The 24,707-nt window shown below is 37.1% G+C and overlaps 1 protein-coding gene across 50 annotated transcripts in view; it reads left to right on the top strand.

The window, feature by feature from the left end:
* ABI3BP (ABI family member 3 binding protein) overlaps nucleotides 1-24,707 on the top strand; it is a 255,252-nt gene that overhangs the window by 142,155 nt on the left and 88,390 nt on the right. For 38 of the 50 annotated variants that reach the window (XM_054479900.2, XM_063661552.1, XM_054479887.2 and 35 more), the window contains 13 exons: nucleotides 9,320-9,385; nucleotides 10,519-10,593; nucleotides 11,131-11,205; nucleotides 12,385-12,459; nucleotides 13,593-13,664; nucleotides 14,822-14,896; nucleotides 19,317-19,358; nucleotides 20,515-20,556; nucleotides 21,211-21,303; nucleotides 22,026-22,073; nucleotides 23,174-23,236; nucleotides 23,354-23,428; nucleotides 24,459-24,506. In XM_054479900.2, the coding sequence (XP_054335875.1) occupies nucleotides 9,320-9,385; nucleotides 10,519-10,593; nucleotides 11,131-11,205; nucleotides 12,385-12,459; nucleotides 13,593-13,664; nucleotides 14,822-14,896; nucleotides 19,317-19,358; nucleotides 20,515-20,556; nucleotides 21,211-21,303; nucleotides 22,026-22,073; nucleotides 23,174-23,236; nucleotides 23,354-23,428; nucleotides 24,459-24,506 (849 nt within the window). The remainder of the gene's footprint in view (nucleotides 1-9,319; nucleotides 9,386-10,518; nucleotides 10,594-11,130; nucleotides 11,206-12,384; nucleotides 12,460-13,592; nucleotides 13,665-14,821; nucleotides 14,897-19,316; nucleotides 19,359-20,514; nucleotides 20,557-21,210; nucleotides 21,304-22,025; nucleotides 22,074-23,173; nucleotides 23,237-23,353; nucleotides 23,429-24,458; nucleotides 24,507-24,707) is intronic. The other 12 variants (XM_054479875.2, XM_063661528.1, XM_063661538.1 and 9 more) reach the window with 3 other exon arrangements.

Raw genomic sequence — 24,707 nt, 5'->3', positions numbered from 1 at the left:
ATGGGCTCAGATATCTGCAAAAGATAGAAGATGATGTCAAATTAAGGGAATATGTCTATTATAGTCACCGCTGGTTTCCTTAAGTGGGAACACACTTGAAAATTGGCCATGGTTGTTCGCTTATCCAGAGAAGCCTCAAACCGTATTTAAGTCTTGGTTTCCCTAGTCACTGACTCTAAAATTCTAGTGCAATTAACTAAAGTGGGTGCAAAAACCCCTTTAGCATTCCAAGTTACCTGAGTCTAAAATCTGGGTTCTGAGTCGAATTTCATACTGAGCCTCTGGTTTCAGTAGCCATCACCCAGGTGCAGCTGCATTGTAATTATGATGCAACAACTAGTCTAGGGGCATATGTGATGGTTTATCTGCTGCATCGTGACAGCCCTAGCTGTGACTTCCACATCCCTCAGGAGCACCTGAGCCAAGTGCCTTTGGGGATTTGGGGACTAGATAAACTTTTAGATCCCTTTCATCTTTTAGCTTTTGGGTTATAACATGGGGAACATGGGGTTCTTTTGGGTTTTCTTTAAGCAATACCTAGTGTTTGGTTTCTATGAACATTCAAGATCAAACTAACCAAAACATCAAGGAAACCATTTTTGAGGCTTTAATGCCTGGCATATGAGTTATATATGAAGGCTTGAGTTGAACCAAGCATTGGGGAGTGGGGAGAATATGTTGGGATGTGAAGGTTACAGAGTTACAATGAGATGAAAATACGTGATATATGAAATGCAAATAAAGGAAAGGTTTCTTTTGCCTTTAATTCAAAAAAGGAATATTCTGGTTTTGCCCTGATGGAGTATGAGCAGCGGCTAATGCAGCAGGAAACTGACTCTTTATTCAGCTGCTGCACTACTGCCAGGGCAACCTTAGGTCGCCAGAGAACTTCCAACTGAGGACTCCCAACCCTCTCTAGACAAAGAATTGAGCCTTGTCAAAAACTGTAATAATAGTACAGTATGTGATTGCACGTATTAACATTAGCCCTAGAAGCTTCCCATCCTGCCTTATAACAGTTAATTTTTATGTCTTTGCTACTTAGCATGATCCTCAGTCCAACAGCATTTGGCATCACCCGGGAACTTGTTGAAAAGGCAGAACCTGGGCTCCACTCTAGATCTATTGAAACAAGATCTGCTTTCCAACAAGATGCCCAGGCGATATGAACATTAAAGTTTTTGTTTTTGTTTTTGTTTTTTGAGATGGAGTTTGCTCTTGTCGCCCAGGCTGGAGTGTGATGGGTGCGATCTCGGCTCACTGCAATCTTTGCCTCCTGGGTTCAAGCGGTTCTCCTGCCTCAGCCTCCTGAGTAGCTAAGATTACAGGCACCTGCCACCATGCCCGGCTAATTTTTGTATTGAACATTAAAGTTTGAGAAGCGCTACCTTATCGATGTAGTTTATAATGTTTTTACATGGTACCAGTAAGAATCATCGGGTGTAGTTGATTATAGCACCATGGGCCTCAAATCAATTTTTCACAGTGGGTAGTTAAATATCTCTTGTTTCTGCTAATGCGCAACGCTTCCATTTCTAGTGTAAGTGCTCTGTGGCATCTTCCTAACTTATGTTAAATTTCAAATTAAAATTTAATAACAAATGTATTATCTGTGATTTAAAGAGCGGTATATTTATATAGCCCTTTTATTTCAGCCTTTGTTTCTTTTGATTTTGTGCAAATTTACATGTGTACTAACGTTCTATTTCCCATTTAGTTTCAACATACATAATAGGTATTTTATTTTCCAATTACTCACACAGCTTCCTAAAGCAACTATTTTAAGAACTGAGAAAAGAGACAGGTAGAGATAGTGTTTAAATGGTGGTCCACAAAACCATGAATCCCATTTTTAGTTGCAATATCTTTTAAAGAAACATTATATAGGTTGGTGCAAACATATTTGCAGTTTTTGCCATCACTTCTAATGGTTTTGCCATTACTTTTAATGGCAAAAGCCACAATTACATTTGTACCAACCTAATATTTTTAACTGGTATTAATGACATTATTACAGCCAAATGAGCACATTCTGTTTTCTCTGTTGGGGTATGATGCATCTATATTTACTATATCAATTCCTTTCAGCCAACGACCAGCAGAACACACTTGTAGTTGAACAAATTTACATTCATTTACTTATTACAATGATGGAGAACACAGACCATGATAAACTGGGGGATCTCTTAGAATATGATAGAAAAGACTTATTGTAAGAGTTTGTCTTCTGTTAAATGATTGAGGAAAGGGTCCAAGGCAGTAAAACTTTGCTCTGAATTGGATGCAGTCAGAAATTGGGAGTAATTCTGTGACTGAATGTCTTCATAATTCTTAATTAGAAGGCAAGGCCAGCAGAGGGAAGCTAAAGCTGTGACTGGTTGAGAAGCCACATCTACTCGTATTAGCCAGAAGGTGGGGAGGGTAATGTTTGTGCTCTGGGTGATGTTCATGTTTTTGTCTGTGTGCCACATAATTAGAGACTGGTTTTGTTTTTGTCTTGATCCCTCATGATCACAGAGTGGTCTTGTCTGATGTTCAACAGGAGAACACCACAGCCTACCTGTGGGTACTAGACCAGCATCTGGATGCCAGGGGCTGCTTTTCTCTTTATCAACCATTAAATGAGATTTATCGTACTTTTTGTAAAGTTTATTTTGCTTTACTATTTTCTGGATTTGTTTTCAACATATTCTATATCAGAAAATCAGAATATGTGTACTCAAAAAGATTTCTGTACCATTCTTGGATATAAAAGACTCTATGAAAATTCTAACCTGCACACTGAATATTGAAATTCCTGGGTCATTTCAATAGTTTTTGGCAACCAGGGGACAGAATATTTGAAGTTTGGAATATCCCAGGAAATCTGAAATGTGTAGTCATCAAATATATTCTTCCTGCTTTCAGCCTATTTGTCCTGATCTGTCATTAGTGCTGCATTTTGTGATTTCATTATTTGGAATTGCATTTTGCATTAAACCTTCTATAAAGTATGTTGAAATGAAATTGATTGATTTTGATTCTCTTGGCAAATCTAACTTTCCTTAAAATATATAAAGGTAATCATGAAAATCTTCTCTATAATTATGTATCAGAATATAAAATTAATTATAAATTTTGTATCTAAAGGAAGTTGACCACGCTTTAGAACTTAACTGCTTGTGACAATATTTCACAAAAAGTCAGTCTTTCTGATGATGCAATAAAATTGGTTCATGTTTTATTGGAAAGTAGCTAGTTAACTATAATCTCAGTGTTGTTAAGGAGCAAGCACTAGAAAAGTTCTCAGTGTCTTCCATTCAGATGAATTGTGCAAGTGCACGTATGTGCACGTGCTTGTTGGATCATTTCTCTACTGGAATACAATAATTTGTGTTTGCATAGCAATTTTCTTCTAGGAGATTCAAGGGGCTATTATATACCATCATATTGAGACTTCCAAAGTCCCTAGAAACTGGCAGAAATATTGTCTTTTATCTTAAAGTGATACAAGAGGAACTTAATTCTGAATGGGTTAGAGGGGGGAAAAATTAGGTTCATTCATTTCTTTCCTAATATTTTATTCAGTAAACCACTCCAGGTTAAAAGTAAAGCAACGACATATAGCTTGCTCTGAAAATTTGAGAGCAGCCTTTACAACTGAGGAAATTAAATGTTATTACTGGGGCCATGTGCCTTCCAGATATGGTGTATAAGAAACATCACATGATCTGTGAGAGGCCAGCCCAGTCCCGAAGCTTATTCTTGTTGTGAATGTGATCACAAATCTGTGAGATCTAAGGTGAGATAGAGCTAGGTTAATAACCAGCTCAAGTACCAGTTAAATAACTGGTTCCATCTATAAAATGGAAATAAGGTATAAATTTTTCACCAGGTGGTTACGTCTTAGAAATAATGTGTACATTACTTAATATAATGCACAATATATAAAGGGGTGCCTTGTTTTCATTTCCTTAATACAGTGAAATCTTGCATTGGCTGCCACCCCTTCACATCATACTGTTTATCCCAACTTCCTGAATTGCTACATATAATCAATAATAGCAATTATGCTTTTAAATTACTTAATAAAAGATGAGGAGGAGAGAAGAAAAAAAACTCTAAGCTCATTATATATATACAATCATACCAAATGATCTATGGGTCTTCATTTCACTCGTAAAAAAAAAAGTTTGGGAATAGAAAAGACATGCAGTATTACTCAGAGGTTGTGCCACCCCTTGGGAATAGCCTAATGACCTATTACCCCTACAGCAAGGATGGTAAATCATATCACATAGTCTCTCTCTTCAGTTACAGTGGCAGCATGAATCACTCTATAAACTGGGCTCTGAGGTCCTTCTTGGATCAATGAGCAAAATAATGCCACTATCAACTTGTTGTGTTTTCTGTGTGCACCAGGGAAGGAGAAGCAGCATAAATGCCATGTATTTATCATCCCACAGATGGGCATGTGCATGACTTCTAAAGACTTAATATGGGTTGGGGGGTTATGTGGAAATGAGCTTTTTGTTTCTAGTTTGATAATGCCATAAGTGTTAAGCCTCCTTAATTTACTTAATTGTAACCTTAAAAGACCATCATTGAGTACCAGGAGAGTTTCAAAAGCAAATAAAGACAATGTTTGCAAACCCATTAATTTGAAGTGTTTGTTTTCATCCTTAGGAAATCCTCCTGCCTGTTCTTCTCCCAAGTGTCCAGAAAAACCAAATGTTGCTTCAACTTTACTGTTACTTGTTACTAAGCTGCTACTTATTCTGGTATAATTTCCTCTTGAACCATATAAAGTTATCTTGTTAGAGACTTCCCTTGACAGAGAGAATCAAGCATGGTCAGCTTCAGTTTTTCCATTAGATTTTTCTTTGGGAGCTTCCTTTAGCAGGTCATCACTAATTATTTTCAGTGTTAAATTCTTACGGTACTTTGTAGAACTAGAGTAAATTGCATATGTATTGAGCCCTATATATCATTTCCAGGCTTGAAAGCTGCAGTCATCAGTATGCCCAAGGAGTAGTAGATTGGCTAGAAAGTTTTGGCAGCAGGCGGTTTGCTAAGAGTGGTTGAAAAGAAGTAAACATATAAGGACATGCTCATTTATTATCTGTCTGACCTGTAAGGTGTTGATTAGCACAGATCTGGCCCACCCAACTGGACTGAGTTCAAAAGAGGAGAAAACGAAGGAGTGGGTTGTAGTGTTGATGCTTTGAGAGCAGGAAAACAGATTTCAGGTATAGCAGATGGTTTGTAGATTCACTGTTGTTTTGAAGAGATTTATATCTTCAGCCTTTAATTTTATTTCATGAACAGTTTAATGAATATTTTCTTGCAGGCAATATTTTCACAAATTTCAAGGCCAACTAGAAAGGTATTTTGTTTTTCCACTCACTGAAGAAAGCATTATCAACGTATTTAAGTGGTACTGTGAACTCTGTGTGTGGTATTGTTTTTCTCCTCTAGCTACTTGCTGTGTTTTCTCATTGCTCCTTCATATATTTTTTTTAGAATTCCATTTCCATGACAGGGTATGTCTACACAAGTGTATGCCAGGTATTTGTGTAGTAGAGGAAGAGATTTGTGTGTACACACTTGCACATCATAACATAATTAAAAGACATGTTTTCATTTATTCTCCAAACTAAGCCAGAAAGTTATCCTTACTAAGAGCTTAAGCTACCCAACCATCAAACTCACTGTTACTGTTTATTGTAATGGACATCTTGCAGATTAATTCTGCTGAGTATCCACCATGTACCAGTTTCTGGATTAAGTAAGTCGTGACGAGCATAATGAGCATGATAGACACAATTTCTCCATTAATGAGGACTTTTGTCTAAGAGTTAATGTTAAAAAGGAAGTTTTCACATAGTTACTAATATTCAGAGGATTTGGATAAGATAAAGTCTTGATCATTTGAAATGGTTTGCCTGTATGCCATCACGTGTTTCCAGAGCAGTATCAGGGAATTTTTATTGGGGGCTTTGCATCTAGTCAGTTTTTCAAAGTAAAACTAAAATGTACTATCAACAAAACATAATTTAGGGCTGGACGCAGTGGCTTGTGCCTGTAATCCCAGCACTTTGGGAGGCCAAGGTGGGTGGATCACGAGGTCAGGAGTTCGAAGCCAGCCTGGCCAACATGATGAAACCCTGTCTCTACTAAAAATACAAAAAATTAGCCAGGCGTGGTGGCACATGCCTGTAATCCCAGCTACTCAGGAGGCTGAGGCAGGAGAATCACTTGAAGCTGGGAGGCGGAGGTTGCAGTGAGCCAAGATCCTGCCATTTCACTCCAGTCTGGGTGACAGAGCAAGACTCCATCTTGAAAAAAAAAAAAAACATAATTTAACAAAGCAGTTTTAAGAAGGTATATAGCAAATTGTAGTGCAAGTTATTTCATATTATGTTTTCCTCTGGAAAATCTGAAAGTAAAAGTTATGATTGTAAGTCATTACTATTTTTTGAAATAAACTAATGTTGACTTTTATAACTTGTGAATTGAATTATCTATTTTATTTGTTGCATTAGATTTAACCTACAACTTTTGGTCCCATGTATGTTCTGTGAATGCAAAATCAGAAATACTGCTTAATGTCTTATAGCTGTAGCGTTTCACCCACTACAATAAGCATAGTGATAGAAGTTTGCCTCTAAGTAATAATATATGATAATTTACAGGCTACCATACAGAAGGGTTCACCCTTAACCCTTGGCTACTTATCAATTTTATAGCTACTGTAGCTTTTAGAAACCAGGCCTAACAATTTCATGAATTTTTCTCAGGTATTGGCATGTATATAGAAGGGTTTTATAAAGAAATCAAGAGCCGTTGATTGTTAGGGAGCTTTTCAAAGAACTCTATTTCAACACTGTCCTTTCCCCTGACATCTCTTTTTGTTGTTGCTGCTGTTATTGTTGTTATGGAGTTGCTGTCGCGCAGGCTAAAGTGCAGTGGTGTGATATCGGCTCAATGCAAGCTCTGCCTCCCAGTTTCAAGAGATTCTCGTGCCTCCCGAGTAGCTGGGACCACAGGCTCCCGCCATCCCAGGCCTGGCTAATTTTTGTATTTTTTTTTTCTTTTTAGTAGAGACAGGGCTTCACTCTCCTGGCCAGGCTGGTCTCGAACTCCTGACCTCAAGGGATTTACCCGCCTTAGCCTCCCAAAGTGTTTGGATTACAGACATGAGCCACCATGCCCAGGCAATCTCTTTACTTCTGAATCAAAAGATCTTGTTTAACTCATAAATGAAACGAGGTGTGGTGTGCTGCTTAAAGCTGAGCAAACAACATAAAACTTTTAGTGACATGTGGCTTTTTGGCACTCTTTTTGTTTCCAACTCTTGGAAACTACAGAAATAGAAATATTAAAAACAAAGTATGCTGGCAAATGTCTTATTTTTGTCTTAAGTATATTTGATAAAATGTTTGGAAGTTAAGGGATCTCTGAAAATTGGAAACTTCCAGATTTGAGCCACAATTGCCAAAGGATGATGGAAGAAAGGCTTCTTTTCCCGGTGAATGCCTTATGGGAATAACGAGGGGAGATGGATGCCTGGCTTGGAGCCTCCTGATTGAAAAGAAATTGTAAATATGAAAAATAGGTAAAAAGAGTGAATAAATATCTTTTGGAACAAAGTACAGACTATAGGAAAATTGGTCCAATGTCACTAAATGGAAGGGAGATTTAGGAGTTAGGACAACAAAGACAGTCGTGACATTTTTCAAAAGCAACAATAGAAATAAAAAGCCATTAACTCATAGTTTCTTACCTAGTGTGAGAGGATTAAATACAAGTTGGCAAAGTTTTTCTTATTTTGTAGGAGACAGAGCTGACCGTGCCAGATCCATGACTTGAAATTGGCTGAAAGTAAGCTTAAGATCAGAAATTGCGGGCACTTTTGATTAATCTTTTAAAAAATTAGTCATTCTTATCTGACCTTTTAAAATGACAACAAGGCTAAAGGAAACTTGACATTACAATATAATAGATGCAGTCTCAGAATGTGTGCATATCTTTAACTCACAATATTCTTGCTATTTTTGAGGATTTTGTGAAACAGTAGATTCACCTTCACACATTGCAATGTATTTCCTGCCTCTTTAGTATGTAGTACAATATAAAATGCCATCTCCTTTCAGAGGATGTCACGTGGTCTGATACTATCTTTCTTACAGCTTCAACCAGCACTGGCTCAAAATCATTAAACTGTCATTGAATTACAAGCAACTCCAATGACTACGTCTTCCTGTGAGCTCCCTTCTTCTTGAGTTCTGTGCTGCCATTTTGAATGGACAAGAAAAGCAACATCTACCTCATAATAATTCATGTGTTCTCTATATCCCTCGTGACCACAGTGACAGCTGTTTGTACAGGAAAGAGAACACTTTGTGATGCTGTTTTTGCTTGCAGGTTCAACTGTTATGTGAACATGAAAATTATCCCCATATTAAAATAAGTCAATCTTTGTGTTTAAGCTCATCCTACTTTCCTTCGTGCAGAATAGAAAATTTATCTTTAAACCTGCCCAAACTCGAGAAAGGCTCATGGCTCTATGGAGAAGCACAGAAAGCTGCCTCTAGGTAACATGTCAGGAGGGGAAGGTGCCAAAAGAGAATCCTGGTTTTAGCCCTGCTGTTTCTGGTCCTGCTGAAGGAGAGGAAAATACACTGGATGGGACAATTTCAGTGTGTGACCACTGGCAGATGGGTTCATGCTATAAACCCCAACTTGGTTATCTAAAAAATGGAGATAACCTCCTATTTTCTATAAAATGGGGCTACTTCCTACCTCACCTATTTCTCAGGGATGTTAAGAGGGTTCAATAAGTTGATGTATGAGAAAGTCTCTGCAAACTGTGAAGTGCTATCCATACATAAGATATCGTAACAGTAACTTTTACTAAGTAGAAAGACTAAGCAATAGACTTTGGGCAAATTGCCTCAATGGGACTGCTGTTTTCCTTCTTTAGAAATCTCTCCCCAAACTGCCATCTGACTTTATTTATGTTTATACTCTTTGCAGCTCTTTGATTTACAGCTGGCACTGCATGATTATAAATATATAGCACTATGTTCTCATCACCCTGGAGGCCAGCATCAGGGCTCACTATATAAAATCCTGCGGTTCAGAGCAAAAAGGACCAAAGGCGAGTTTCGGTGCTTACATGTTAGTGACAAGGCTGGCAGCCTGGAGCCAAAATGCACCAGCACCTACATAAAACTATCCTTCAACCAGCATTACAACATGTCATGTAATCTTTCCAAATTAATCAAATTTAACCAAAATTAACATCTCTCTTGTCTTGCCTTTTTTTTTTTTTAAGCAACTTATGATGTTTTCTCAAGCCCTACAACATCAGATGAGCCTGAGATATCAGAGTCCTACACAGGTATACATGGCCTCTCAATTCTGTCTTTGGATCCCAGGTGTTCCAACACTTGATGGTTCTTCCTTTAGTTTTTCGCAGAGTGGAAAATTGTATCCTCTGGAGCTCTGCATGGGAGAAATTTCTACCTGTGTCAGGGAGTTGTGTTTTACCCACTCCTCCCATAGAGTGATTAGTTCTTTACATCTCTCAGTAAATAAGCTCTGTCACATAAGGCAGATGCCGATAGATTTGGTTGCCACTGAGGAAAAGTAATAGCTTAATGTATTGTTCAGAATCATAAAAAGGTCTTCGAGTTTCTAGAGGTTTTGTCTAGAGCAGTAGTTCTCAAATAGGGGGTAATTTTCAACTCCCATCCCTTCCCCAGGATATTTGCTAATGTGGAGACAGTTTGGGTTGTCACAACTTGGGGAAGCACTGCTAGCATCTAGTGGGTAGAGATCGGGGGTGCTGCTAAACCCCTGCAGTACAAAGGCAGCCTCCCACAGCACAGATTATTTGACCCTAATTGTCAATAGTGCTAATATGAGAAACATTGCTGTAGAACAGTCACATAATTCATTTGGCTGTAGCAGTTCAATTGGGTCTAATCTTTGGCATTCAATTACTGACCCATCTATAGTGAGTTACCTCAGTCCGACAGCTCCTTTCAGCAAATGTTTATCAAACACCTACTAAACTGGGTACTGTAGAAGATTCAAAGGGAGTAAGACTGGTTTCTGCCAGGTATAGGTATATGTCTGATATTTTTTGTATGTGTAACATTATTTGTGTCATGGTAAATAAAGATGAATAATTTTAAAGAGCAGAAAATAAAACAATGAAATAGAACGTCAGTGGTGAATTGTTAGCAATTATGAAACAAAATGGAGGAAACCAAAAAAACCTGTTGAAAACCAGTTGAATGTATAAAACACTGTTTAATCATGGTTTCTAATATTTAAAGTATATATGTTTTTTAAAGTGAGCTCATCTTCAACTCCTAATGTATCACTAGTTTTAAAATGTGGGCCAGCAAGCCCTCAAGTATTCTTGATATTTTTCCTCATTTGAGGCATAATTTATTACTCACGAACTTGTATTTTATTCCTGGGGCCTTCTACTGCTTTTATAAATGTTGACATTTATTCCAACAGCAACAAGTGATCGTATTCTGGATTCTATCCCACCTAAAACTTCTAGAACTCTTGAACAGCCAAGGGCAACACTGGGTAATGTTTTTAACAGAAAAATCATACTTTATTTTCCATCAAAAAAAATTGTGTGAATGCCTTTCTTCCAAATGACCATTTCATTCCATCACATCTAATCATTTATCTATCCTATTTCTTAATATATACATCTATATATTTTAAATGCAGTCATCTTTTATGTTCCATTTAGGGCTCTATTTTATTTTTTTGAGCTGTAATAGATAATATTTTCCCTATCCTTTTAGTTGTGAAAGCTTTGAAAACTGCATGGACATCATCACCTGCACCATCTCACTTCACACGTTTGTGGCCTGTGTCACTTTACTTCCATGAATCAAGTCTGCCTGAAGTCATCTACTGAACAATCATCATTCTATCCTTTTCCCTACTTTAAATCAGAATTTTATTCACTAGCTCTCAAGACTACATGCATTTTTCATCTTTAATCATGTACTCGTGGCATGTGCTTTATACCATCTAAAAGCATGTTAAAATTCTTCAAATACCTCATTTTCACTGGGATTATTTGATGGGATGGGGTGTTTGTGCTTTCAGCTCCAAGTGAAACACCATTTGTTCCTCAAAAACTGGAAATCTTTATCAGTCCAGAAGTGCAGCCTACGACACCTGGTAACTAATGACATTTATGTAGTTATGTATGCATTGACGAAACAGGTAATGTGACAAGTCATGTTGGCCATTTCAGAATTTTGTTTTTCTTTTGTTTTTCTTTTGTTTGTTTTTGCTAAATATTTCCCTTCAGTCTCTACCATGAAATTCTTCCAAGAATCTGACTACTTAGCCTTATGATTATCCTTAAAGAATTTTCACAATCCTGATGACTATATATTTTGAGGAATTGTTTCCTTCCAACTGTTCTTTCAACTTTACCAGCTGGAAAATAGCAGCAGAATTATAGATAATTATTTCAAAATACATTCCCTTCTACTTAGCACACTTAGGTACCATTTGATCAAAGTATTTTACCCAAAGTAGTCTAAGTATAGAGAGCACCAAGTAGGCTTTGCAGTCCTGGACAAGTTGAAGAAAGATGGTTAAAGAGAGGTAACACAACCTACATTTTATAACAGAAAATTATTGAAATAGCAAAGTTCATTAACTCTTGGGTGGGGGTAGTAAAGAGCTACAGAATTAAAGTTCTGGGCTGGGTGTGGTGCCTCTCGCCTGTAATCCCAGCACTTTGGGAGGCCAAGGCAGGCAGATCACATGAGGCCAGGAGTTCAAGACCAGCATGGCCAACATGATTGAACCCCATCTCTAGTCAAAATATAAAAATTAGCCGGACGTCATGGTACATGCCTGTAGTCCCAGCTACTCAGGCAGCTGAGGCACAAGAATTGCTTGAACTCGGGAAACCAAGGTTACAGTGAGCCAAGGTTGCACCACGCACTCCAGCCTGGGCAACAGAGTGAGACTCTGTCTCCAAAAAAAAAAAAAAAGTAGTTCCAAATTTCCATTATTTGTGCTTCTCTCCTGCTATTCAATGTCATCCTTTTGAGTTCTTAATTGTACCTTGTGTTCTGAAATGCCTCAAGGATGCTCACTTCTGATATGTTTAATTGAACAATGTATATCTTCAATTCTCATGTAGAAATTTTATACCTTTTGTCCCAGTCAGCCCTTGTTTATTGAGCACCTACTATGTATAAAACAAGGTGTACTGGACATTCTAAGGATACAAGGAAATATAAAGCAGTTCTTGTACTTGAAGTTTGCAAATTTACAGGTACAACCTGATTGACCCCTGAAAAATATCATTTATCAAAGCTATATTAAATCTTCTTTCAGCTCCCCAGCAAACTACGTCTATCCCTTCTACACCTAAACGACGCCCCCGGCCCAAACCGCCAAGAACCAAACCTGGTAAATGTCTCTTTATCCTTACATGATACGTAATTCCAGATAGACAATGTCCATCTTCCTATAGTAAGAAGGATAGCCAGGTGCAGTGGCTCACACCTGCAACTCCAGGACTTTGGGAGGCCAAGGCAGGAGGATCACTTGAGGCTAGGAGTTTGAGACCAGCCTGAGCAAGATAGTGAGACCCTGTCTCTGCAAAAAGTTTAAAAAATTAGCCAGGCATGGTGTGCTGCTTGAGCCGAGAAGTTTGAGGTTGCAGTGGGCTATAATAGCACCACTGCACTCAAGCCTGGGCAACAGAGCAAGACTCTATCTCAGGAAAAAAAAAAAAAAGGATATGTTTTATAGGTTAGTTTCCTTACAAAATTTGAGATTAACTAAAGATGAATAATTAATAATGCAAAATAACAAAACTCAAATGTCTCCAAAAGGGGTTTACTGAAAATTATATTTCTGCATGTGAATTTTGGTAAAAACCTAGAAACAAGTCCCACTCATAGCAATACAGGGTGATACATGTAATTCATTTTTTTGGTGTCCATGTTTATTATAATGTTCATTAGGGTGATGGTTCTTATTTTTTGGTACCTACTCTGTTTTCAATGTTTCACCAGGGCAATGGCTGAGTTAGGGAGGACGCGACTCTGGTTTTCAAATAGATTATATCCTTGAGAAGATAAAACATAAAAATGGCAGCACAACATACATTTACATAACTTATTTCTGAGACTATAATATTTTTGTAAATGCTCCAAGAAAGAGTTGAAGATGCAGACCCCAAAATACATGTAGGATTTGGAAGAAAAGGAGAAGGGAATAACATATATATTATAGCACAGACTTCAGGTGGTACAGATGCTTATTAACCTGGAGGTCAATTCTTCATTGTCAAACAATATACTCAGAATCATGCTTGACCAACTGGGTTTTGCTTATTGCATTATAAGATAAATGTAATTTTGTATGATGTATACTGTTATGACAGTTTAAAAATTCTTCCTCAAAACTTTTACTCATTGTATACTTTGACTACTAAATATGGCAGGATTTTAAATGGATCATTTAGTTCCTCTTTAGAGGATATCTTTTTATTGTCTCTAGGATATTTCAATTTTTTTTTTCCTTTCCATCACCAGAAAGAACCACAAGTGCTGGAACAATTACACCTAAAATTTCTAAAAGCCCTGAACCTACATGGACAACACCGGGTAATAATGATATGTCCTTAGTAAACATGTTGCTTCATTTCACCATGGAAAATCCAGTACCCCAGCTTTTATGTAATGTCTGTTAGCTGTTAAGATATTCAAAATGGCTCATTTGAACAGTATGGCCCATCTCAGAGAGTGCACCAACTCCATGGCTATTGTGGTTGTGGCTAGCTGGCCCGACAGTTAGTAGATCTGAACTCAGCCTTCAGATGTCATTCTGTGCCAGCTTTTGAACCATTGCTGCTTCCTTGTCATCTATCCACTCATTGTATTTGAAGTTGAATCTTGTATATAGTTCTCTTTTTCTTTTATTTTTTAGTAAGACTCTCAAGTTCAACTTCAGACTTCATTTGGAAAAAGAATTTTTAATTTTAATGTTAGTAGAATTACTTTATGCTTCAGATCATAGCATTATACCTATTGGTGAATTTTTTGAGAGTAGTTTTTTTATTATTAAAATGTGTTTAGGTAGACAGGCTCAAAGTGACAGATTCTGGAAATATTAGGAGAAAAAGAAAAACACCACCCTAAAACTGTATGCAGGAAGTTTAAATTTATTGTTGCATCTGCAAAAGACATGCACATCAGCTACTGGTTGAATGATTTTAGATTTTTCCTTTTTAGTTTATAAAGCTGATAAAAATATAGCTGGTCTGAATACCTAGGTGAGGGGTTGATAGGTGCAGCAAACCACCATGGCACAAGTTTACCTGTGTAACAAACCTGCACATCCTGCACGTGCGTCAGTGAATATTAATTGTAAAACATGGTGGTTTTTCTCCCTAGTGCTCAGACTTGGATGAGCTTGAGAAATATGAAGTAAGAGTGCAAAATAATTAGACTGATTTTTAAAAATCATAGATTATAAGAACTATCTTTACTTTGAGTAGTTACTGTGACTATTTAGTAGCAATGCTATATTTGTTAGTTAAATATACTCTTGAAATGTTTTTTCTAAACAAGATGAAAATTAACTACTTCTCTGTGAATGGATCATGAAATATTCTCTTAATGGAATATTTCCAAAATCTTCCAAGAAGACGAGTTCATTCCATTTAATGTATAGTTTATTTCTAGGTTTTCCTTCTGTGTTTTTAGACACTGAAATGCCTAAATATTGATTTGTTTATTATTTTGTTTCTTTATTTTTCCAGCTCCCAGTAAAACACAATTTATTTCTCTGAAACCTAAAATCCCTCTCAGCCCAGAAGTGACACACACCAAACCTGGTAATTACCCTAAACTTTTGAATATTCCAAAAGCGGGGTTGAAAACAAATTTTATGCAATTATTTGGAGCAAGAATTTCTGATTTATATTTTGACATTTGTTACATTTTTCCATGAAAAGTGTAAGCATGCAATGAAATGATCTAATCATAAATAGCCACTGTGATATCACAGCATTGCTCTGAGCAATGTTCATGATCATCACAGAGAAAACATAGAAATGTAATGATGTGAATGATTGAGAACTCCCTTGTCTACTACTGCAAAATAGTTTCCGATACCAATGTTGACTGGAATTCTAATCATGTAAACAACATCCTTTCAGCTGGAAAGGGGAGAAGTGTTTCTATCTTCTAAGAACTCTGCATTATTTTAGAGTTTCTCAGTTCTCAGGCTAGAAGACCAGAAAGACCTGTATTTTCCTAGTGTTCCAAGACTTCTAAATTGGGGCCGATTTCTGGACATGGACCTCTGTTTACCTCTTAGGAATTTTTAGTGGTGTTTTCCTTTAAAAAAAAAAAGGCTGCTTTTGCAGGAAGGGATCATTCTATATATATAATTTAAGACATAAAGATTGTGGAACATATTGAATGAGCAAATCTTGGAGGTTTTTTAATCTATCTGTAATCCACGTAGCGGTTTTAAATGTTGACTTATAAGATTGACTACAGGGAAACTTGTCACCACTCAGTGTCATCATTATCTAAATTTTAAACCCTTAGCTCTGGGAAGACAGTATTTCTCACTATAATGTTTAATGGATTTTGAACTTGCATTTCCATTAATGGCATGTTTACAAAGTAGGATTATTAAAGCAAGAGATTTTCTGCTAAAGTGGGTATGATTTATTTTTGCAATGAAATGGCTAAGGAAGAAAAATGTAACTGCTTAAAGAAAAAGTTCTCATTACTCCCTGTAAAGAAGCAGTGAGATTTCCAGGTGTAGGTGCAGACTGAAGGAAATTAGGGATTAGGCAAAGGGAGTATAGTGGACACTGTGACCATGGATGAGGTCTCCAAGTCAGAGAAATGGAATGAAAAACTCTCACTCAGGTTTTTCAGAGGAAGAAGCATAGCTAATAAAACTCAAAAGCCTTAATAGTGGTTTAAATCAAATAACTCTGACAGTTAGCTGTATGAGAGAAGGGTTTAATACCCACTTATTTAAAAATCACGCTTAGAGAGCTTTGGGATAGAGCAGTAACTATGCTGTATTTTGAACAGAGGACTATTACCAAGCAGATCATGAAATAGTACTGTTTGTTTGAGTCACCAAATTTAAATAAGGATTTCTCTCAAATGAATTATTTCTGTTATTACAACATAAAATTGGAAATCGTCAAATTTCTCCAAACATTGGTTATAGTTTATATATGATAGATTACGTTATTCATTTCAGCGGTTGCTAAGACAAGATTTCTGAGAGGAAATTCTTTAATACAAATGAGGGAGGAAGGTTATATTTTTATCATCGTAAGGTGTTTGAGCAAAAAGACTTCTTAATTTGACATTTCCTTTTAACATGGGAAGAATTACTTGGAGGCTAATGTGTTTACATTCCTTTGATTTCTAAACCTTCTAATCATCAAAGAAAATCCACCCCTTTTCCTCTAACAGCAATGTAATGACTTCACAATCCACACCTAGGCCTGTGCCAACTCAAATGGACCTTGAATGGTCCATAGCAACACAGGATGATGGCTGATCTCCGCAAACCATTGCTTTGGTTTTAGCTTCTTAAATTTTATTTATTTTTATTCAGGGCAGACCACCTTTATAGCTCTCCTAAAGATGTCTATTTCTAGCCAAGGTTCAGAAGAGCAAATAAACCACCCAAAGCTTTTTGAGGCCTTTCCCAGCCCTCTCCGCACACTCTTCTATTTTTCTGTTTCACTTTCCATTACAGGCTCCTTTTCCTTTGGCTTTGCTTGGTGGTTAAGTCAACGAGTAAAAATCCACATTGATTTGGGCTTGTTTTATAGGTACAATTCAGCGCATTTCTCAAAAACCGCAGCCACCTACCATGTCTTAACTTGTCTACCTCATCCAATGGGAATCGTTTCCTTCATGGTTTAATCTTTAAGCTTCTAATGGACTGAAAATAAGGGAGTGCCCCCAATTACAGGTGTTTGTTTCACTTAACTGTCTTCCGAGGTGGATAGAATTGTAAATTGTTCTCATTCCTAGCCACACATGTGAGTCAAATTTGTCTTTGTTTTGTGCTGAGATAAGTGGCTTAGTCATTTACAGAACACTCAGCTTTGTTATGGAACATTTTATACCTTTACCTATAATACGTTATGATTGTCAAATAGAAAAAGTCGTGTCAGAAGATATATTTATTTTTACTAAACATAGACCTTACTGTTTTTATGTGCAATTGACTTTGAAGCTTAATTGATGGAGTTCTATCCCTATTTGGTCTCAAACTCAGTCAGGAACTCAAAAATGCAGATTTTTCCTTATAATTTCAAAAACAAGTTTCTTTAATTTTTGTGAAGTCTAAAAGATGCAATGAGTAGCAAATTTTATTTTTCACTTGTAGAAGGCAACTTTGTAGAATCAAAAACATGAATTACAATTTTGAAGTTTCAAAATAATTTTTTGTTTGCTATCTTCAGGTATGAATGATTATTTGATATTTATTATATTTCATGTACTGATGTTTATTTTCTTCTTGTCCTATAGCATCTGAGATACCTAGACCTATACATACACTCTCTTACACATACACTCTCTTACACGTACACACATACAATTCCCTTTCTCTTTCTCACACACTCTCTCTCACATACATACTCTCCTCTCTCTCTCTCCTTCTCCCACAGACTCTTTCTTCTCTCCTTCCCTCTCTCTCTCACACACATACACACACATCCTCTCCCTCCCTGTCTTTCTTTCCCTCCCTCCCTCTCACATACACACACCCTCCTTCCTCCCTTCTCTCTTCTATCATACAGACTCACTCACACACACACTCAGAATTTTTACTTTGTTATATGAACTTCAGTCTGACATATCACTACTGCTTTTGCCATTCGTCTGTTACAATCTATTTCTGCACAAGTTCTTGAGAAATCAGAATTCTGGGCTTTTACAAACAACTTTAACCTGCTTCTTTTGCACCTAATTTGTACTCTTTAGCCTCAACGCAAAAATTTTTTGATCACAGATATGTTAATGGGTGATAATACCTTTAAATAGCACCTTATGCTATTATGCATTGCTTTTAGAAGAAATAAAAATTCTCTACCTGCATTATTATATTTTTCCGTCGCTAAAAACTAGTTGCTATATAGAAGCAGTTGTTGTTAGTTGCCACATAGAAACTATTGTTATAGTTCTTTTTTAGTCACTACATATTCTCAAAACCTGCCACACTCCCTTGTCAAGTAATATCAGAGATCATTCCTGATAAGTCTAATATTAGAAATGTATAAGTAGAAGAATGATTTCAGTTCTATTAAGATGGTCTATGAGTGCCACATTGATTAGTTTCTTCCTTTAAGAAAAGTCAAAGAATCTTAACTTTTTCTTTCCGTTTCAAAAATAAACAATTCCTTTTTAATTTTCTCCTTCTTAAACAATTCTTTTTGTTCATAGAATAATGAGAAACCTATTGGGTAATCTTTTTTTAAGCCCAAATATTGTAACCAAACTAAATTCAACATGAAGTTTAATTGCTTATGCTAGTTTGAATAAACATTGCTAGTTTATGCTAGCTTATGCTAGTTTGAAACTTATTGCTGGTTTGAATAAACATTGGAAAGTTTATCAGAATATTTAGATACTGTTATTTAATTTAGCATTTTATGAAATCTGAGACTGCTTTTGGACTCATTGATTTACCAATCCAAATGGGTTAAGTTTCATATGTGAACCAATTTGTTTACCAGCAATAGATACTAGTGAATACAGGGGACATCATATGAACACTTGTGGTCGCTTTTGAACAAAAAGTTTACTTCTTATCTCTTTTGTGAGAGAACGTCAGGTCCAGCCAAGCTGGAGATGGCAAACTAACAGCACAGACACGGTACCAGGTGGTGAGTCTGTTGCCTGTTCCATTTCCTTGGATGAACCTGGCTGTCCTGCAAGAAACAAATAGCAGGTGACAGGACACTCTGAACAACCTCAGAGAGGCTACCCAGAACTCCCTCTAAGTTAGTATTTCCTCAGCACCAGAGGCAAACCAGAATATTGGGAAGTGACAGTAACAGCTAAAGATCAACAACAAAAATGAGAATTCTCAATTCTTGTGGTTTGTAGAGAGGATGTGGAAGGTTGAACTTCACTGGCATAAGCCAGTAGAACCTAATCATTCACCCAGGAGAGAACACCGTTTATAGTAAAGAACACGTAACTTCTATCTTAGATGGTGCTCTTCAGCATTGCTTTTGATCTTACTTGCTTTTATTGCAGCCCCAGAACCTCAGACTCTACTGCCATCACAGTCAACAATAGGTAATAAAGCTTTTTTTAATGAGTGAAAACAAAGTATTTTTAACACTCTCCATGTTCAACTTTGTTCAGCTTTGGGTTTTTTTTGTTTTTTGTTTTTTTTTTCTTCTCCAGATGAAGTTTCGCTCTTGTTTTGTTGCCCAGGCTGGAGTGCAGTGGCGTGATCTCAGCTCACTGCAACCTCTGCCTCCCAGGTTCAAGCAATTCTCCTGCCTCAGCCTCTCAAGTGGCTGGGATTACAGGCCTGAGCCACCATGCCCAGCTAATTTTTTATATTTTCAGTAGAGACGGGGTTTCACCACGTTGGCCAGGCTGGTCTCAAACTCCTGACCTCAGGTGATCCACCCGCCTCGGCCTCTCAAAGTGCTGGGATTACAGGCGTGAACCACCGTGCCCAGCCCAATATTTCTTAATTTTCCTTCAGATCTTTTTCCAGCCATTTTTGCCCGAAGATATACTCTCAGCCTGTGCTTGACTTAGCAGTGGTTCTGAGACACCCATGAAAGCAATACTAATTTTAATTTGGTAGATTCTTTATTCTCCTTCATTTACATTTGAGGAATATACCCTGAGCTTGTTCTAGCCTGTTTATTGCCAGGGAGGACCCTGACTTTCATAGGACATATTTATGTTTTCTCTTTTGGAAGTGTTTTTCTTACTTTCAGAACTCTAACTTTTGCAGATTTTCTTGAAAAGTGCCACGGTCTTTCCAGATCTAAATACCCTGATGTGTCACTAGGATATCCACTCAAAGAGAAATAGAAAAACCAACCCCAATCTTTATAGCTTCCTTTTCTTCAAAAGAGAAAAAAAAAAAAAAAATGTGTTCTGGTGCCATCTTAGCCAATTACCCATATTTTCCTTCATAACATGAACTGCTGGTTACTTTATTACAGTCACATATTCCAAGTGAGAATCATGCCTTTTTGTTCCATTTCTCTTTCCAAACTTAACTGACTGGCTAAATTTTTTGTTCGCTTTGTCGAAAACACAGGAATCTATTGAAGTAGAAAAGAAACTTTGCATGTGGATAAAAGTATCACCATTTGTATTTGCTCAATCTAGTAATTAAAAATTAAGCATATTCCATGTTTTAAATACATGTCATTTTTCCTTTGATCTTGATTCTTTCTTGGTGATTTTTTTCACATTGTCTTAGGACCTGAAACACCAGGAACCAAACCTTCAACAACAACGTTAGGTAATAGAGTTATTGAGTGGGTGACCTTTGTTTCCTCTTTTCATGTCTGTTGGTATCTGTGTTGACAGACTCACATTAATGAATTAATACATTAATGTCCATTTGTGTGTGTGTGAGTTCTCTGTTCTTCAGAAAAAAAGTTAATTCATATAGGTATAGTTTATAAACTCTATCTCATTTTTTAAAAGTTGCCTGTCCTGAAATAATTAGTAAATTCAAAGCCTTCTGCATATATTGTTGATTTGTGGATATTTTAAATGCTAAGTGAAAAATTTCTCTGTTTAAATCTTAGGCCAAATTTTAATTTTTATCCCAAATGGCTTTATAAAAGCAACCTTTCTCATGTTCCTGTTGAACATATGCCTTCAATATTTTTGAGTGACTGTCTTCTCTAAGCTGTACAAAGTTTTGAGATTTTCCATCTCAAAATGGAAGAACAGACAGATCTCTTGGACAGTTTATTAATCTGTGACAAAAAAAATTATTCAAGACCTCATTTAACTACATAAATAATGATAGAAATTTGCAAAACAGATGGAAACATGTCCACAGTAAATCAAAGGGTTTAAATGTCCTTCTAAGATGGTTGTAATATTTATCATCAGTTTGTAAATCCACCCTTCTTGTATTAACTTGCTAATTTTCTTTCTTCAGCACCACGAAAAACCAAAAGACCAGGTCGTCGCCCCCGCCCCCGTCCCCGCCCTAAAACCACACCTAGTCCAGAAGTGCCCAAGTCCAAACCGGGTAAATGAGATATTCAGGTTCCAATTAACATAGAAAGTGGAATATGGCAGCTTCTGGTTTGATATCAGCTACTTGAGCAGCTGGGCTTTAGGAACCAGTGGAATTGACTTTTATAACTGAGCATCTGTACTCACTTTCTATATTCATTTTATATATGTAATATTTTATATAATATGTTTATACTCTCAGTCATAGTTATTAGGCAGACACAGCAGAAAGCTGGCCCATTAAGTGAATTATTAAAGTAAAGCACCTTGAAATCTGATGATGTACATTCATGGCAGATGAGGTGTGGGAAAGCAACAAGGAGAAAGGAAAATGGGAACTGTAAAAGAGAAAATCACATTCAGAAAAAATGCATCATTATTCTCACTCATAGGTGGGAATTGAACAATGAGAACACATGGACACAGGAAGGGGAACATCACACTTCAGGGACTGTTGCGGGGTGGGGGGAGGGGGGAGGGATAGCATTGGGAGATATACCTAATGCTAGATGACGAGTTGGTGGGTGCAGCGCACCAGCATGGCGCATGTATACATATGTAACTAACCTGCACATTGCACACATGTACCATAAAACCTAAAGTATAATAATAATGATTTAAAAAAAAGAAAAAATGCATCATTTAGATAGAGTGTCCCAGCTTGAGGCATAATGTCTCCCTCCTCACGATGCCACTTCTTGAAACATTTCATGTTTTTGATGTTTGCTTCTGTAGCTCTGGAACCTGCCACGATGCAACCGGAGCCCTTGGTGCCCACAACTGGTAATTCTACTCCCTCCACCGCGGCTGCTTTCACTGATTGTAGCTTTTGCTTTCCCCACTCTCCATTCCAGGCATGACTGCAGTTCCACCACCTCATCACAGTTTCATCCCATGCTTTTCCTCACCTTTCCTGTCTGGGTCTGAAGATCCTAAAGATAGGAGAGTTCTAAAACAATCCAGTGTGCTCATTTAGGGAAGGTCTGTGGTCTTGGACACAACTTCCTGGTTCTCTGCTGACCTTCTGTCTGCCCTATATGTGTCATGGGATTGAGAAAGGCATCAACTCCTTCTCACACAGGGACCTCTGTGCTCATCCTGAACTGAACAAATGGCAAAATTTTACTCCAGTGCCATGGTTAGCATTTCTCTGCTTTACTGATTCAACTTCTAAGACTTTCTTCTTTTTAAAAAGCTGCATGAAATAATGGCTTCTTCGGCTCTTCTGTTTCTTTGAAAAATGTTTTTGAGTAGGTTTGGATAGCTAGAGGTACCAAGATCGTTCTTGATCTAGAATCCAATGTAAAACTAGTGATGGTCTTTGGAACTTGACAGCATTAAAAGTCCCAAGCTGGTTTTATTGTTTTTAATACTAATACTGTTTGATTATAATCATTTCATTATAGTTTCTTAGCGCTCAAAATCTATCATGGCTTTACTTTGGAAGATCCCAGACATCGGCAGCCATGTAACATTATTTCTCATGTGTAATTTCAAATGTTTATGGATTACTTCCGGATCGCCTCCTAAGCAATCAGATTTCTACCTTACTGTTTGTATACTGAAGAAAACCTTTTGATCAAAGACATAGAACTAATATAGTTTGTCTATTTTGAAATTATATAGGAAAAATGTCTTATGACCGTCCTCATTACTTTTGCTCAAAAACACATTTTGAGCATTTAGTAATTAGTTTTCCTTTCTGGAAAAACTAATTATGCTAGTGTGTAGTTAAAATAGACACCCTTTTCACCCTTCCCACACCCCAGAAATTTTTACGGATTCATTGAATTTATATAGTGTCTTTGTTCTGCATACGTGTCCTTAATTTTGAAGTCACAAGCCATGACCCATTGTGGTAATTTTAATACCTTTTTCTCTAGCCTCAAAACCATCTGAGAGACCTAAAACCACACACAGACCAGATGCACCTCAAATTCAGCCTGGTAATGATTACTTTCAATGCCTTGATCTATAAATAGGAAAACAATGTGTAAGTAACATTAATCTTCACATTCACAGCTCAGCTGTAACACTAATTATGGCACTCTAATTTTCTTCAGGTTCAAAATCACCAAAACAATTACTTCCTAAACCCCAAGCCACAGCAGAACCAGACATGCCACCAACTAAATCCGGTAAACATAATTTCCAGTGCTTTAGCTTAACAGGATTTTCTTTGGAAACATTGCAGAAAATGTTTCCAATCTGTCATATCATATAAATCATGGAAACCCAAATACCATAATTTTGTTCATTATCTTCTCCAAGTAGCCACACTGATGTTTTAAGTGCTAAATGAACAAGTCAATATGTAGGAAATTAGTAAATTTTATACCTGATTGACTGGCATTTCATTTTCTTAAAGCTTTTTTAGGCCTATTTTCTGAATTTGTGATGAACAGAAGCCTGAGTTTTCTGTATCTGAAACATTTTTGAAAGTGATTTTAGTAACCACTGTTAGTACACACAGAAGGCTGACACTGTTCTTCATTTATAGGCTCAACTGAAAAGAAGACTTGCTAGTCAGGGATTAGCTTCCTCTAAAATACTCTATTGACATTTTATTTTATCCTATTTATTTATTTATTTAGAGATGGAGTCTCGTTCTGTCATGCAGGTTGGAGTGCAGTGGTGCAGCCGGCTCACTGAAACCTCTGCCTCCCAGGTTCAAGCGATTCTCCTGCCTACGCCTCAGTAGCTGGGACTACAGGCACCCGCCACTACACCAGGCTAATTTTTGTATTTTTAGTAGAGATGGGGTTTCACCATGTTGGCCAGGCTGGTCTTTTGAACTCCTGACCTCAGGTGATCCACCTGCCTTGGCCTCCCAAAGTGCTGGGATTACTGGCATAAGCCAACGTGCCCGGCCAACATTTTAAACAGTAACTGTTAACTGAGTAATTTTTTCCCACATAAGAAGATATTTATATAACAGTTCTCAGAATCCAACTGTTTTGCAGTTGAAATTTTCTCCCAAGATTCCAATTAGTATAAAATTTTAATTTGCTAAGAAGCATCTCACATAATAAGCCTATCAAGAAGGCAATTTATATTAACTTAGAATAAACTAGACTCTGTGTCCTCTGAATTAAACACGAGTGAGCACCCAAAAGTTTAGACTTCCTTGCTTTTATTACTTATATCTGTTTATTTTTTGTGATGCAGTCTCTGAGCCTGTTCCATTTGAAACCGAAGCTCCCTCGATGACCATAGGTAATGATGCTTTCTTCCTTCTCGGCCAGTGTTTCTCTGAGCTTGCCCCTCTCATCTCTTTTTTCATTAGCTATAATATGCACAATTGTCATTCACCGTTTTTGTTTTCATTTTTAAAAATTGTTTACTATTTTCAACAGGGGCCTTTTTAACATCATTAGACATCCTTAGATCTGCTGCTCAGCTTGTAACACGTAATTG

Source organism: Pongo pygmaeus, chromosome 2 (assembly GCF_028885625.2).
Source record: "Pongo pygmaeus isolate AG05252 chromosome 2, NHGRI_mPonPyg2-v2.0_pri, whole genome shotgun sequence".
Classification (NCBI taxonomy): Eukaryota; Metazoa; Chordata; class Mammalia; order Primates; family Hominidae; genus Pongo; species Pongo pygmaeus.
Note: the sequence above shows the minus strand (reverse complement) of the source record. Positions and strands in the feature narration are given on the sequence as shown.